At 48.7% G+C, this 15,801-nt stretch overlaps 1 protein-coding gene across 1 annotated transcript; it reads left to right on the top strand.

Annotated features, from left to right (window-relative positions):
* The first annotated feature begins 3,316 nt into the window (after positions 1-3,316).
* LOC140716405 (uncharacterized) lies at positions 3,317-8,089 on the top strand. Its single transcript, XM_073029098.1, has 2 exons — positions 3,317-5,672; positions 5,897-8,089. The coding sequence occupies exon 1, from the start codon at positions 3,561-3,563 to the stop codon at positions 4,746-4,748; it is 1,188 nt and encodes a 395-aa protein (XP_072885199.1). The 5' UTR covers positions 3,317-3,560; the 3' UTR covers positions 4,749-5,672; positions 5,897-8,089.
* Positions 8,090-15,801: the final 7,712 nt, after the last annotated feature.

The raw sequence follows: 15,801 nt of genomic DNA, 5'->3' as shown, positions 1-15,801 counted from the left end.
CTTTGTCTTTGACAAACTTAGAGATAGAAAGGGCACAGTTTATGTCCTCTCGTGCCACAGTGAGGCCACCCTCAGGGTGGAGAAACAACTCCTCATAGTCCGGCAACGCACACAAAATGCCGGTGGAACACAGCAGGCCAGGCAGCATCTATAGGGAGAAGCACCGTCGATGTTAACAACAACACACACAAAATGCTGGTGGAATACAGCAGGCCGGGCAGCATCTATAGGGAGAAGCACCGTCGACGTTTCGGGCCGATACCCTTCGTCAGGAGGGTCGACAGTGCTTCTCCCTATAGATGCTGCCTGGCCTGCTGCGTTCCACCGGCATTTTGTGTTTGTTGCTCGGATTTCCAGCATCTGCAGATTTCCCCGTGTTTCCTCGTAGTCCTTCTGGGAAGCCTCCAACTTGATTTCTAGAACATTGATTTCTCCCTCCAGTAAAGTTTTCCCTCCTCCTTCTATCTTGTTATATCCTCCACTCTGTCCGCTTACCTCATCTCACCTGCCTGTGGTGCCCCTCCTCCTTCCCTTTCTAATGTGGTCAACCCCGTTTTATCAGATTCCCTTCCCTCCAGCTCGTTACCTTTGCTTCGCCTGTGACTTTCCAGCAAGCCTCCTTCCCCTTCCCCTACCTCTCTCCCCCCTTCCTTTCCAGTCCTGAAAAAGGACCTCCATCTCAAACGTTTATCGTTTAAAGTGGATCGTGCCACCCCTGCCCCTACACCTCCTCCCTCACTACCATTCAGGGCCTCAAGCAGTCCCTCCGGGTGAGGCTGTTGGGGTCATTTACTGTGTCCGTTGCTCCCGGTGTGGCCTCCTTTATATCGGTGAGACTCGACGGAGATTGGAAGACCACTTCACCGCGCACCTATGCTCACCCCACCAGAAAAAGTGATTTCTCCCGGTGTCCCCCCCCCCCCCCCACTTCAATTCTACTTATAACCATGTAACAATTACAGCACGGAAACAGGCCATCTCGGCCCTTCTAGTCCGTGCCGAACGCTTACTCTCACCTAGTCCCACCGACCCGCACTCAGCCCATAACCCTCCATTCCTTTCCTGTCCATATACCTATCCACTCTTTCCCCCATCCACGGCCTCCTCCACTGCCACAATGAGACCACACTCAGGTTGGAGGAGAACATCTTATAGCCTCCAACCTGATGGCATGAACATCGATTCTTGAACTTCTGGTGATGTCCACCCCCCTCCCCCCCACCCAGCCCCTTCATCATTCCCTATTCCCCATTTCTGTCTCTCACTTTATCTCCTTACCTGCCCATCACCTTCCTCTGGTGCTCCTCCCCCTTCCTTTTCTTCCGTGGCTGCCTGTCCTCTCCTATCAGATTCCCCCTCCTCCAGCCCTGTGTCTCTCTCACCAATCACCTTTCTGGCTCTTTGCTCCACCCCTCCCCTTCTCGCGGTTTCACCTGCCGCCTTGTGCTATTTCCTCCCCTCTCCCCCTCTTCCTGATCTGTCTTCTCATCTTTTTTTCTGGTCCTGATGAAGAGGTCTTGGTCTGAAACGTCGACTGTTCGTTCATTTCCATAGACGCTGCCTGGCCCGCTGAGTTCCTGCACCGTTTTCTGTGTTGCTCTGGATTTCCAGCATCTGCAGAATCTCATGTGTTGCAGATTTATGTCTGGAGTCAGTCGGCAATCTAGTGAGTTTCCAACCATTTGTCTTCCAACCACGATCAACGTTGAAAGACGGGACAACTTGAGACAAAGGGCTAGGGACTGCACGCTACAGGATTAGTGGCTGTGATTGGTGTGAAGTCTCAGAGCAGAAGTTGGGGGTCTTGCTCATTGGAAGAGCATCAGACAGGGGTGAAGAGGGGGCAATAATTCCAATGGGATCACTATGTGGACAGAGGACAGCTCGGCAGTAAGTTATGGGACGTGAACACGAGGGTGGATGGAGATGGGATCGTGAGAGAAACGCTGCTTTGCTTAGATGCCACAATCTCTGGGAGAGAACTAACCCTCTTTTAGGGTGTTAGAAACATAGAAAACCTACAGCACAATACAGGCCCTTCGGCCCACAAAGCTGTACCAAACATGTCCCTACCTTAGAACTACCTAAGCTTACCCATAGCCCTCTACTTTTCTAAGCTCCATGTACCTGTCCAGGAATCTCTTAAAATACCCCATCGTTTCCGCCTCCACCACTAGTGTTACTGGCACTGTTTATATAACTAGATGCTCTGCCCATTTTCCAGTCTCAAAGACAGGAGGAATTCGGCAGCCACTGGGAATCCAATAACAGAGTCACGTTGATAATCAGAAGCACAAGTCCATGTCGGAACAAACTGAATGGGAACATCAGGTAAACGATGCATGGACACAGCTGGAATCGCAATGCACAGTGATCATGGTGTCGTACTGAGGCCGTATCCATCGTTGTGCCCATTGTTTCCAGACCCGAATGTCTCATTGAAACCCATTGGATATGGAAAGTTCTGGATAGAGTGGACATGAAGAGGATGTTTCCGAGAGCAGTGAGTCTAAGACCAGAGGGCGGTCACAGAATAAAAGGACGTACCTTTATAACCATATAACAATTACAGCACGGAAACAGGCCATCTCGGCCCTTCTAGTCCGTGCCGAACGCTTACTCTCATCTAGTCCCAGCGACCTGCACTCAGCCCATAACCCTCCATTCCTTTCCTGTCCATATACCTGTCCAATTTTTTTTTAAATGACAATATCGAACCTGTCTCTACCACTTCTACTGGAAGCTCGTTCCACACAGCTACCGCTCTCTGAGTAAAGAAATTCCCCCTCGTGTTACCCCTAAACTTTTGCTCCCTAACTCTCAACTCATGTCCTCTTGTTTGAATCTCCCCTACTCTCAATGGAAAAAGCCTATCCACGTCAACTCTATCCCCCTCATAATTTTAAATACCTCTATCAAGTCCCCCCTCAACCTTCTACGCTCCAAAGATGTGGGCGAAACAGAGATGTGGAAGAATTTGTTTAGCCAGCGGCTGGGCATTTGAGTATATATGACGCAAAATTTGTCAGGTTCTTGATTAACAGGGGTGTCAAATGTCCCGGGGAGAAGGCAGGAGAATGGGGTTGAGAGGGTTAATAAATCAACCATAAACGTGGAGAGAACTGGAAGGGGCGATTGATCGAATTCTGGTCAAATGGGTGATGGGGCAGAGCTGGTCCGCAACGTGGGCAGGTGGGATTTCAGACTCCCAGTCCTGTCTGAACGGCCGCACGGTTGTTAGTGCGCATGCGCCCCGCACTGCGTCCTGAGTCGGGCCGTCCGATTGGACCATCAGCGGCGAGTGGGGGTTCTTCCGTGTCCGGGTGGAGACGGTGGCGTGTCGCGATCGTCCCGCCGTGTCGCTGCAGCCCGGTTCCCGTCTGTCCCAGCTTGGGTTTAGGCCCGGCCAGAGCCTCGAGGTCGATTTCATCCGTGACACGGTTCGAGTCGCCGCAGAAGTCCAGGGGGTCGCTGCGGGCTGGGGTGGGACTTCCAGCCACCGTGAGTCCGGGAAGGAGGCAGCTGACTTCAGCCGTGAGCAAACTTCGCTCTCCACAACCATGAGCTCCCTTCAGTGCCCCAACTGCGGGAAACAGTGCAAGCAATCCAGCGAGTTGATCGAGCACCAGCGGGTTCACACCGGAGAGAAGCCATTCACCTGTCCCGACTGCGGGAAGTGCTTCGCCGCCCGCTCCAACCTCATGGTCCACCTGCTGATCCACACCGGGGAGAAACCGTTCATCTGCTCTGAGTGCGGGAAGGGGTTCGCTCAACCATCTTACCTATCGACCCACCAACGAATTCACAGGGGAGAAAAACCGTTCATCTGCTCCCAGTGTGGTAAAGGGTTCACCTATTCCTCCTGCCTGTTGAGACACCAGCAGCTCCACAGCGGGGTGAAGCCGTTCACCTGTTCCGACTGCGGGAAGGGCTTCACCCTCTCGTGTGACCTGCTGAAACACCAGCGGATCCACACGGAGGAGAGGCCGTTCACCTGCTCCGAGTGCGGGAAGGGCTTCACCCGTTCCTCCGAAGTCTTAAAGCACCAGCGGATCCACACCGGGGAGAAACCGTTCATCTGCCCCGAGTGTGGGAAGGGATTCACTGAGCAATCTTACCTGCTGATCCACCAGCGTGTCCACAGCGAGGAGAAACCGTTCACCTGCTCCGAGTGTGGGAAGGGATTCACTCAGTCCTGTCACCTACTGAACCATCAGCGAGTTCACACGGGGGAGAAACCGTACGTCTGCTCCGAGTGCGGCAAGGCTTATACTCAGATCAACAACCTGCAGGCCCACCAGCGAGTTCACAGCGGGGAGAGGCCGTTCGCCTGCTCCGAGTGTGGGAAGAGATTCATAAGGTCAAGTCACCTATTGACGCACCAGCGGATCCACAGCGGGGAGAAACCGTTTATTTGCCCAGAGTGTGGGAAGGGGTTCGCAGTACCCTATTACCTGTTGACGCACCAGCGAATTCACACCGGGGAGAAGCCGTTCAAATGCTCGGCGTGCGGGAAGGGGTTCAATCAAAGATCGTACCTGGTGGCGCACCAGCGGATTCACACCGGGGAGAAACCGTTCATCTGCTCCGAGTGCGGGAGGGGATTCAATCAGCGATGCAGCCTGAAGAAACACAAGCAAGTTCACACGGGAGAGAAGCTGTTCACCTGTTCTGAGTGTGGGAAGAGGTTCATTCGGCCATCTAACCTGGTGAAACACCAACGAGTTCACACTAGGGACGAGGATTGAAAATGCCGTGTGTGGGATATATATCCACATGCAGAGAGACCCTCTCGGGGTGATGGAATCTGTATAATCGTCACTTTTCTCATAGTTTAACTTTCTTATGCCTCTTTGTATTTTTCATATATTTATTTCTACACATGTGATTGTTCTGGCTGCAGTTGCCTCTGTATTGTATTGTGGAGACTTCTAACATCTATTGGTGGGGCTCTTGCATGACTTGGTATCGGGGAGCTTGGCTCCTGGTACCACAGTGCCACTGCCGGAGCCGGAAGCCTGTAAGATGGCAGAAGGAAGATCAGCTGATCTCTCCACTGATTCTCAGTAAGCTTTTGGAATTGTTCACGATTTGGAGGCAAAGGGGATTTCTTACCACAATGAACTCCAGGACAGGAACTCAGGAGTGTTATCGAATTGCTGTGGAAAAACTACAAGGGAAAACCGTGGAAATGCATTTGTGGATGAACTGACAAAAAGGCAGCTTGGGATGGGTCAAAGAAGTTTTAAAACAAACCTCAAAAAGTAAAAAGGAGTGCAGGGAGCAGCTGGGGTGAACCCGAGAAATGAAATTCTGCAAAATAAAGTTGAACACTAGTTCACATGCAGGGTATTTCAGAGATGCAAACTCAATGTTCTGACAAAGAAAAGTTGTCTGGGATGGAGGATGCTGGGAGATCACCGAGCGATGAAGCATGGGGTCGTAGACTATTCCCGCGAAGAAAGCCACAGCCAGACTCAGCAACAACTAATCGAGGACTGTATTCAGAGATGGAGATTGCCTCCTCACACTGACTCTGACCAAGGAACACATTTCACTGGGAATGTTTATTGGGAATTATGAGAACTGATGAACATTGAATGGTCTTTCCATTGTCCACCCAAAGTCATCAGGACAATCGAATGAATGATGGAATCACCAACAACGGCTGAGTGAGTATCATGAGGAAGGTTGTACCATGGCCTACGGCTCTACCTGACGTCTTGTGTAACATCAGAGCAACCCCAAACAGGATAAAGTCCATTGGAGGTGGTAACAGGGTGACCCACGTCACTGCCGGGAGCTCGCCACCTCAGAGAGGCTGATAAACATGGCAGAGAGTTTAATTAACCATTTTGTGAAATTAACCCAAGATGAGCTGTCTGCTTCCCAACAGGTTTCTGCCGCTCGGAGTGATCAAACACCCGGATTCCTGCTGAGATTCCCGTACGGAACCACTGGGAGCTCAATGAGAAGGTCCTTAACGAACGTTGTTAATTACTAATTCAGATGTGAAAGGAGGTGAAAGGGAACACACGCGAACACGAGGAAATCTGCAGATGCTGGAAATTCAAGCAAAACACACACAGAGTCTGAATACAGGCGAGTCACTGCAAGTAAGCTGAAGTGGTTCCTGACAAAGACAAGTGCTGTGGGTTAATGTGCTGCCAATCTTCGACCCAGTGCCGACTCCGCTGGAGGACATGAAGGGAGTCGATAACTACAGCTTATTAAAGTGTTTATTCTAATATTTTTCATTGTTCTTACATCTTTACCAAATTCCCCTATAAAAGCTACCTTTGGTCCCATTCCAGTAGGGCAGGGGTTTTATGCGATCAGCTACAGTTTCTCTCTCTGATGTAGTTCGTTGAGATGTGTCCCCACGCTGTGGTGTTACAGGACAATCACAGGATGCTGTGGTGTGGTGTTAAGGTTAAAAAAAAGTGTGTGCAGTTTTAGAAAGATGGATGGGATTTCTTTAACTGGATTTAATTTAGGAAGCTGACGTCACTCTATTATTGAATGTCCTAATACCCTTAACATGATTTAGATGTTTTACTTGTAAAAGGACAGTCATTACTAGAGCAGCTCAAACTCACATTAGCGTACCTGTTTACAAATATAATCTACCTAACACTGACATGTTTGTATGAATACCCATTTATATTTACATCACTTTGGTGGATTTCTGTTTCCTTATACTCGGTAGGTTCCACAAGTTTTGCAGCCTCAGAATTTCCGGAAGTAATAATTTGGCACGGTGGTGTAGCGACTGGCACAACGCGTTCTGTACCAGTGACCTGGCTTCAATGCCCGTCACAGTCTGAAAGGAGGTTATATTATTCTCCCTGTGACCTATGGGTTTCCTCCTGCACTCCAAAGGTGTGCTAGTTGTTAGGTAAATCGGTTATTGTAAATTGTCCCGTGATGAGACGTGGTTAAATGGTGGGGGGGGGGGGGGGTGCTGTGTGGCACAGTTCAAAAGGCCGGAAGGGGCCTATTCTGCAATGTACAGGTGTCTCAATAAATCAATGTAAAATTGGGTCAGTTGGATCAGGGTTGGGCTGGTGGATTGGACTGTATATTGTTATTTATCATCTGGTTTAAGTTTTGTTATGTCTGTTTGTGTTTCTGTATAATTACCCATATACACGTAGTTCCCTGCTTTCTAGTGATTGCAGTTGCCTCTGTGGAAACTTCTTAGTTCCAGCGGCGGGTATCGCATTATTTGAATAGCTGCTAGCCTATTGGTTAATTTAAGCAATGGAATTTAAATGAAATGCTCACTATCGGTAGTACCTTTTGTTCTCATCTTTCCCCCTCGTTTCCTTTGTTCTTGTAACGCTAATAAAATGATCGTAAGCAACAAGTTTTATGCCTCACTCTTGCCTTCTGAAGAAACCAGATCACGAAAGTATCAGCATCTGAAAGGCAGGTATGAATTACCCCGGAATGAACTCTGGTGATTAGGGGGAAACTATTTCTTTTAATTAAACTCCACCGCAGTTAGAGGGCTTGGTATTCGGAAATCTACACTAACTAAAGAAGTTCAGTTTAAAGGTTTTTTTCGCCTCTGAAGTGTTTAATGTCTTCCCGGTACAGAACATGTACAGTGCAAAGACCAGTCATTCAGCCCGGTGGGAAAAACCTGGGACCTCACTTCCGGTCAGTTTCTTCTCCACAACGGTGCCTGCACAGCGCCCCCTGCTGGACTGTTATTGCACCTCCTTCTGCTAGCTCTGTTGGCTTCTGTTGAAATGCGTCTCTGCCGCTCACCTGAACTTTATTTCCCAGTTCAATTTTCTTGCAACTTTCTGATTGACAAACCGCCTCGTGAATTTCCTGTATGTATTTGTGGCAAAGATCCCGACTTCCGGGCTACGCTATCTTCTCTCTGTCACTGTCAATCAGCAGGCGGAGAAGCCTGAGGGCCCGCCAGTATGGTAACGCTGTAATGGTTTTACACTAAAATTGTCTGCATTGTTGTTCCAGTTCTGTTGTTCCTTGTAAAGAAAAAAATCCTTCTGAATGCTGCTTATGTGGCTCTAGGAGCCTGTGATGCTGCCGCAAGTTTTACATTGCACCCGTGCATACATGCACGTATTACACTGTACTGCTGACAGATTTCACCATCTGATAATAAAGCTGATTCTGACATTGGCAGGGCATTGGAGTAAATTGGTTCAACGTCTTATATCAGTGTGCGATGAATGTGCCCACTGAGTAAACTGTAAGATATTGGAGCAGAATTAGGCCATTTGGCCCATCTGGAGTCTGCGCCACCATTTTATTATGGCTGACCCAATTTTCCCCCTCATCCCCCATCTCCTGCCTTCTCCCGTATCCCTTTATGCCCTGACTGGTCAAGAATCTGTCAAACTCTGCCTTAAATATACCCAACACACACAAAATGCTGGTGGAACGCAGCGGGCCAGGCAGCATCTATAGGGAGAAGCGCTGTTGACGTTTCGGGCCGAGACCCTTCGTCAGGACTAACTGAAAGGAAAGATAGTAAGAGATTTGAAAGTAGTGGGGGGGGAGGGGGAAATGCGAAATGATAGGAGAAGACAGGAGGGGGTGGGGTGAAGCTAAGAGCTGGAAAGGTGATTCACAAAAGGGATAGAGAGCTGGAGAAGGGAAAGGATCATGGGACCGGAGGCCTAGGGAGAAAGAAAGGGGGAGGGGAGCACCAGAGGGAGATGGAGAACAGGCAAAGAGTGATGGGCAGAGAGAGAGGAAAAAAAAGGAGATGGGGGGGGGAAAAACTGAATATATCAGGGATGGCTTCTCCCTATAGATGCTGCCTGGCCTGCTGTGTTCCACCAGCATTTTGTGTGTATTGTTGCTTGAATTTCCAGCATCTGTAGATTTCCTCGTGTTTGCTTAAATATACCCAATGACTTGGCCTCCACAGCCACCTGTGGCAATGAATTGCACAGATTCGCCACCCTCCAGCTAAAGAAATTCCTCCTGATCTCCGTCCTAAAAGGATACGCATCTATTCTGAGTCTGTGTCCTCTGGTCTTAGCCTCCCGTACCACACGAAACATCCTCTCCGTTGAGGCCTTTCAACATGAGACAGGTTTCAGTGAGGTCACCCCTCATTCTTCCAAATTCCAGTGGGTACAGGCCCAGAGCCATCAAACACTCCTCATTACACGTCAAGCCTTTCAATCCTGGAGTCATTCCTGTGAACCTGCTTTGAATCCTCTCCTATGTCGGCATATCCTTCCTTAGGCCCAAAGCTGCTCACAATACTCCGAATGAAGTTTCTCCAGTGCTATGTAAAGCCATAACATTTTCTCCTTGCTTTTACAGTCCAGTCCTCTCGAAATGAATGCTAACATTGCATTTGTCTTCCTCACCGTCAACTCAACCTGCAAATTCACCTTTAGAGAATCCTGCACAAGGACTCCCAAGTCCCTTTTACACCTACACACACAAAATGCTGGTGGAACACAGCAGGCCAGGCAGAATCTATAGGGAGAAGTGCTGTCGATGTTTTGGGCCGATACCCTTCATCAGGACTAACTGTAAGGAAAGATAGTAAGAGATTTGAAAGTGGGAGGGGAGGAGGAAATGCAAAATGATAGGAGAAGATCTGAGGGGGTGGGGTGAAGCTAAGAGCTGGAAAGGTGATTGGCGAAAGTGATACAGAGCTGGAGAAGGGAAAGGATCATGGGACGGGAGGCCTAGGGAGAAAGAAAGGGGGAGGGGAGCACCAGAGGCAGAGTGATGGGCAGAGAGAAAGAGATAAAAAAAGGGAAGGGGGAAAAATAAATAAATCAGGGATGGGGTAAGAAGGGGAGGAGGGACATTATCGGAAGTTAGAGAAGTCAATGTTCATCCCATCAGGTTGGAGGCTACCCAGATGGTATATAAGGTGTTGTTCCTCCAACCTGAGTGTGGCTTCATCTTCATCAATTCCGTCATCCAAATCATTGACATACTGTAAAAAGCTGTCCCAAAAGAGACCCCTGTGCAACACCAGTATTCACCGACAGCCACCCAGAAAAGACTCAATTTATTCCTGACTCCTGATGAAGGGTTTCGGCCCGAAGCGTCGTCACTACCTCCTCCCATAGATGCTGTCTGGCCTGCCGAGTTCTGCCAGCATTTTGTGTTTTGTACTCAATTTATTCCCACTCTCCGCCTCCTGCCAATCACCCAATGTTCTGTCCATGCTGGTACCTTTCCTGTAATACCATGGGCTCTCAACTTAGGCAGCCTCGTGTGTGGCACCTTGTGAAAGGCCTTCTGAAAATCCAACAACATCACCAGTTCTCCTTTGTCTATCCTACTTGTTAATTCTTCAAAGAATTCCAACAGATTTGTCAGGCAAGATTTTCCCTTAATGAAGCCATACTGAAAGTGCCTCAAAACCACATTGCTAACAATCAACTCCAACATCTTCCCAACAACCTAGGTCAGAATAACTGCCCTATGGTACGTACCCAGCAGCAACAGAATTACACGTGGAGTCTGGTTTTGATTTTAAAACCATTATCTTTATTAGTAACTGCTTATAGTATCGTAACTTAAACAAGATAAACTAAAGTTAACAGTGTTATGTAGGTATATGTGTGAGTGGCTTTCACGGTGACAAACTTAGAGTCTTACAAGGGTAAAATAAGAAAGTTCAGTTGTCCACGGAGTGAATGATGGGAGTGAATGACGGGAGTGAATGATGGGAGAGAAGGATGGGAGTGAATGACGGGAGTGAATGACGGGAGAGAAGGATGGGAGAGAAGTATGGGAGAGAAGGATGGGAGTGAATGACGGGAGTGAATGACGGGAGAGAAGGATGGGAGAGAAGGATGGGAGAGAAGGATGGGAGTGAATGACGGGAGTGAATGACGGGAGAGAAGGATGGGAGAGAAGGATGGGAGAGAAGGATGGGAGTGAATGACGGGAGTGAATGACGGGAGAGAAGGATGGGAGAGAAGGATGGGAGTGAATGACGGGAGTGAATGACGGGAGAGAAGGATGGGAGAGAAGGATGGGAGAGAAGGATGGGAGTGAATGACGGGAGTGAATGACGGGAGAGAAGGATGGGAGAGAAGGATGGGAGAGAAGGATGGGAGTGAATGATGGGAGTGAAGGATGGGAGAGAATGATGGGAAGAGAATGACAGGAGTGAATGACGGGAGTGAAGGACGGGAGAGAAGGATGGGAGAGAAGGATGGGAGTGAATGATGGGAGTGAATGACGGGAGTGAAGGATGGGAGAGAATGATGGGAAGAGAATGATGGGAGAGAATGATGGGAAGAGAATGATGGGAGAGAATGACAGGAGAGAATGACGGGAGAGAAGGATGGGAGAGAAGGATGGGAGGGCAAATGTAGAGAGAAGGCAATTACATCAATTTCTACAAGTAAACGAATTAGCCGTCATCGACATTTGTGTCCGTTGAGTCATTCCAAAGTCTACTTAGATACATCACCAAAGAGACCTGTCACTTTGGTCAAATTGGATAGGTAAAATTGGACAGGTATATGGACAGGAAAGGAATGGAGGTTATGGGCTGAGTGCGGGTCGGTGGGACTAGGTGAGAGTAAGCGTTCAGCACGGACTAGGAGGGCTGAGATGGCCTGTTTCCGTGCTGTAATTGTTATGTGGTTATGTATGGTCACAGGAATGTCGTCTTCAAGGGATTACCACATAACATACCCAGGCAAGGGTTAACTTCGAATGGTCCCACAGGATGTTTCCAAATCCACTCCTTTGGATTATACAAAGTGAATGACACACATTCTGGAGCAAACCTTGCCCCGGCTGGTCTTACTCAGACTGCGAGAGTAACTGTTCTGTCTCTCTCGTTCCAACTGACTGTTTCTCTCTCTCTCTCTCTCTCTGTAAAAGTCAGAAGTGAGCCGAGAAAGCTGGCGGCTGACGTCATAGTCCCTCCTCACTCCGACACTCTTAAAGTGACAGTCCACCACAGGCTCGCAACACCTATAATTTCTTCTGCCTCTCTCCCTTCTTAAAGAGTGGAATGGCATTTGTAATTTTCCATTCCTGCAAAGCCATGCCAGAATCAATTGATTCCTGGAAGATCATTACCAATGCCTCGAAAATCTCTTCAACCATCTCTTTCAGAACCCCAAGGAGTAGAGCATCTAGTCCAACTGACTTATCTACCTTCAGACCTGTCAATTTTCCATGAACCTTCTCCCTATTAATGGCAACTTTACACACTTCTGCCCCCCACTCTCAAACTTCCAGCAGACTGCTTAGTGTCTTTCACAGTGAAGACTGATACAAAATACTTATTCAGTTCATCTGCCATTTCCTTGCCCCCCCCCATTACTACCCCTCCAGCATCATTTCCCAGTGATCCAATATCCATTTTCACCTCTCTTTTACACTTTATGTATCTGAAGAAACTTGTGGTATCCTCTTTACTGGCTAGCTTACCTTCGTATTCCATCTTTTCCTTCTTCATGATCTTTCAGTTGCCCTCTGTTGGGCTTTAAAAGCTTCCCAATCCTCTAACTTCCCACTGATGTTTTGCTCTAGTATATGCCCTCTCTTTGGTTTTTATGTTGGGCTTTGACTTCCCTTGTCAGCCAGGGTTGCATCATCCTGCCTTTAGAATACTACTTCTTTGGGGTGTACCTATTCCCTCAGAAATTCCAGCCATTGCTGTTGTGCCATCACCCCTGCCAGTGTTCTTTCCCAATCAATTTTGCAAACTCCTCTCTCATACTTCTGTAATTCCCTTTTCTCCTCCAGAGTACTGATACAGCTGACTTTAGCCTCTCCTTCTCAAACTGCAGGGTGAATTCTAATCACCGGCCTTCAGTGTCCCTTTACCTTAAGTTCTCTGATCAATTCTGGTTCATTGCATAATACCCAATCCAGAATAGCTGATTCCCTAATTGGCTCAACCAAGAGTTGCGCTAAAAAGCCATCTCGTGGGAATTCTGGAAAGTCCCCCTCTTGAGATCCAGCACCAACCTGATATTCCCAGTCTACCTGCATATTGGAATTCCCATTACTATAGTAACTTTGCCCTCTTGACATGCATTTCTATGTCCTGTTGCAATCCGTAGGCCACATTTTTTACTACTGTTTGTATATAACTCTCATCAGGGTTTTTTTTTACCCTCAGCTCTGCCCACAACCACTCAAGACCTTCCAAACCCACGTCACCTCTTTCTAAGGATTTGAACTCATTTTTTACCAACAGAGCCACGCCACCCCCTCTGCCTACCTGCCTGTCCTTTCGATAGAATGAACAGGGCGCCGTCTTTCACTGATTCCATTTTGGTTCCTGGATTTACTGGTCATGCCCGCAAGTAAGTGAATCTCAGGGTTACATATGGTGACATATATGGACGTCGATAATACATTTACTTTGAACATTGAAGAGTCCGACATTGTGGCAGTACCTGCTGTGAAAGAGGTGGTCGATTCAAAAGTCTCCCGGCTGTGCGGAAGATGTTCTTAAGCCAGAAGGCAGAAGAGGGAACAGCCAGGGTACCGGGTATCCCTGATGCTGCTGTCAGCCCTCCTGAAGGAAGGGACAAGCCTGTAATGGACTGGGCAGTGTTTAATGCCCTCTGCAGGCACAACCAAAGCGACACACTGCAACAGCACAAGGCAACATTACTGCCCACTATGATGGGTGTTGTACTGTCCAAAAAATACACTGAGTCGGCATGGGAAGGTCACCATAAAACATGTCAACGACACAGTGTTGCAACAACGACTGTCCCTGACCAGGTAACAGGGGAACAACGCTCGCTGATATGGGTTTGCCGTAATCACAGGAGGACACGGCGGTCACAGCAGGGGAGGTGCATAGCTTCTCTGCCAGTAGCTCCCATTCCCCCCCACCACCACCTCCCGGCCCTCCAGATTCCATCCCTGCAGAGAATTCCCTTCTAAATGATAGACTTACGTCTGTAAACTGCAACACAGACCCGCAGGATCACAAGGGGCCGCAGAGGGTTGTAGAATCAGCCTGCTCCTTCATGGGCACCACCCTCCCTACCATCGAGGACGTGCCTCAAGAAGGTGACATCCAATACTGAGGCCTCACACTGTCCGGCTCATGCCCCCGTTTACCCTCCATTGCGGAGGAGATACCGGAGCCTGAAGGTTTACACTTAACAAACCAGAATATGCTTTTCCCCTCCACCATCAGAGTTGTGAAAGGTCTGTGCTCAGAAGTTAGCTCATTATTCCTATTCTGGCGTACTATTTATACTAATTGGCTGTCTTTGCAGACTACTGCTGTCGGTCAACATGTTTCATCTAATTGAAGTTAGTGACAAGGAGGGCAAATGCAATGTTTGCATTCATTTCAAGAGCAAACACGAGGAAATCTGCAGATGCTGGAAATTCAAGCAACGCACACACAAAATGCTGGTGGAACGCAGCAGGCCAGGCAGCATCTATAGGGAGAAGCACTGTCGACGTTTCGGGCCGAGACCCTTCGTCAGGACTAACAGCTCCACCTGACGAAGGGTCTCGGCCCAAAACGTCGACAGCACTTCTCCCCATAGATGCTGCCTGGCCTGCTGCGTTCCACCAGCATTTTGTGTGTGTGTTGCTTGAATTTCAAGAGGTCTAGAATACAAGAGCAGGGATGTGATGCTGAGGCTTTATAAAGCTGGTGAGGCCTCACCTTAAGTATTGTGAACAGTTTCGAGCCCCTCATCAAAGATGTGCTGGCATTGGAGAGGGTCCAGAGGAGGCTCACGAGGATGATTCTGGGAATGAAAGGGTTAACATACGAGGACTATTTGATAGTTCCAGGTCTGTACTCGCTGGAATTCAGAAGGATGCAGGTGGGGGGGTGGGGGAATCTCATTGAAACCTTTCGAATGTTGAAGGGCCTAGACAGAGTGGATGTGGAAAGGATGCTTCCCGTGGTGGGGGAGTCTAGGACAAGAGGGCACAGACTCAGGATAGAGGGGTGTCAATTTAAAACAGAGACGCAGAAAAAGTTCTTTAGCCAGAGGGTGGTGAAATGTGGCGGTAATGCACCATTAAGCTGGGTGCCAACCGCCGTAAAACAAGACGGAGAGAGAGAGAGAGAGGGAGAGAGAGAGAGAGAGAGAGAGAGAGAGAGGAGAGAGAGAGAGAGAGAGAGAGAGAGAGAAGGTGGTGAATTTGTGGATTTTATTATCACAGCCATTCACGGAGCCCAGGTTGTTGGGTGTATTTAAGGCAGAGCTTGGTAGGTTCTTGAATAAACACGCCATCAGATATCACGGGGAGAAGGCCAGGGAGTGGGGCTGAGGAGGGGAAAAATGGATCAGCCATGATTGAATGACGGAACAGACTCGATGGGCCAAATGGCCTGATTCTGCTCCTGTGGTGTTGGTGACAGGGCACTTATGAAACACAGTGCGTATTTCTTTGTATGTAGCAGGATTTACTGAGCTGGATAGGGGCTGAAAAGGTTCACGGGGTTACTACCGGGACTAGAGGGCTTGTTATGGGAGAGATTAGATAGGCAGGAGTGGAGGAAGCTGGTCGGTCAGAGTCGTTTCCCAGGACAGGGGAGCTGAAGGTCCCGGTCACTGTAGGGAAATGTATGGTCAATTACTCCTCGGGATCCTGTTTCTGTTTATGGTTGCGTGCGTACAATTTCTGACCTTAATCCAGACAGTAAAGCAACGAGGAAGCCGGATGGTGGTGAAAGGCAAACAGGAGAACATCTGCAGCCGCTGGAGATCTACAAGTATCTGGGAGTACAGTTAGACGAGAAGCTAGACTGGACTGCCAACACAGATGCCTTGTGCAGGAAGGCACAGAGTCGACTGTACTTCCTTAGAAGGTTGGCGT

Source organism: Hemitrygon akajei, chromosome 25 (assembly GCF_048418815.1).
Source record: "Hemitrygon akajei chromosome 25, sHemAka1.3, whole genome shotgun sequence".
Classification (NCBI taxonomy): Eukaryota; Metazoa; Chordata; class Chondrichthyes; order Myliobatiformes; family Dasyatidae; genus Hemitrygon; species Hemitrygon akajei.
The sequence above is the reverse complement of the archived record's forward strand: the minus strand, read 5'-3'. Positions and strand labels throughout refer to the sequence as shown.

What these genes read in the sequence shown, in the direction of transcription:
- LOC140716405 (XM_073029098.1), top strand. Translation starts at nt 3,561, where the DNA reads ATGAGCTCCCTTCAGTGCCCCAACTGCGGGAAACAGTGCAAGCAATCC.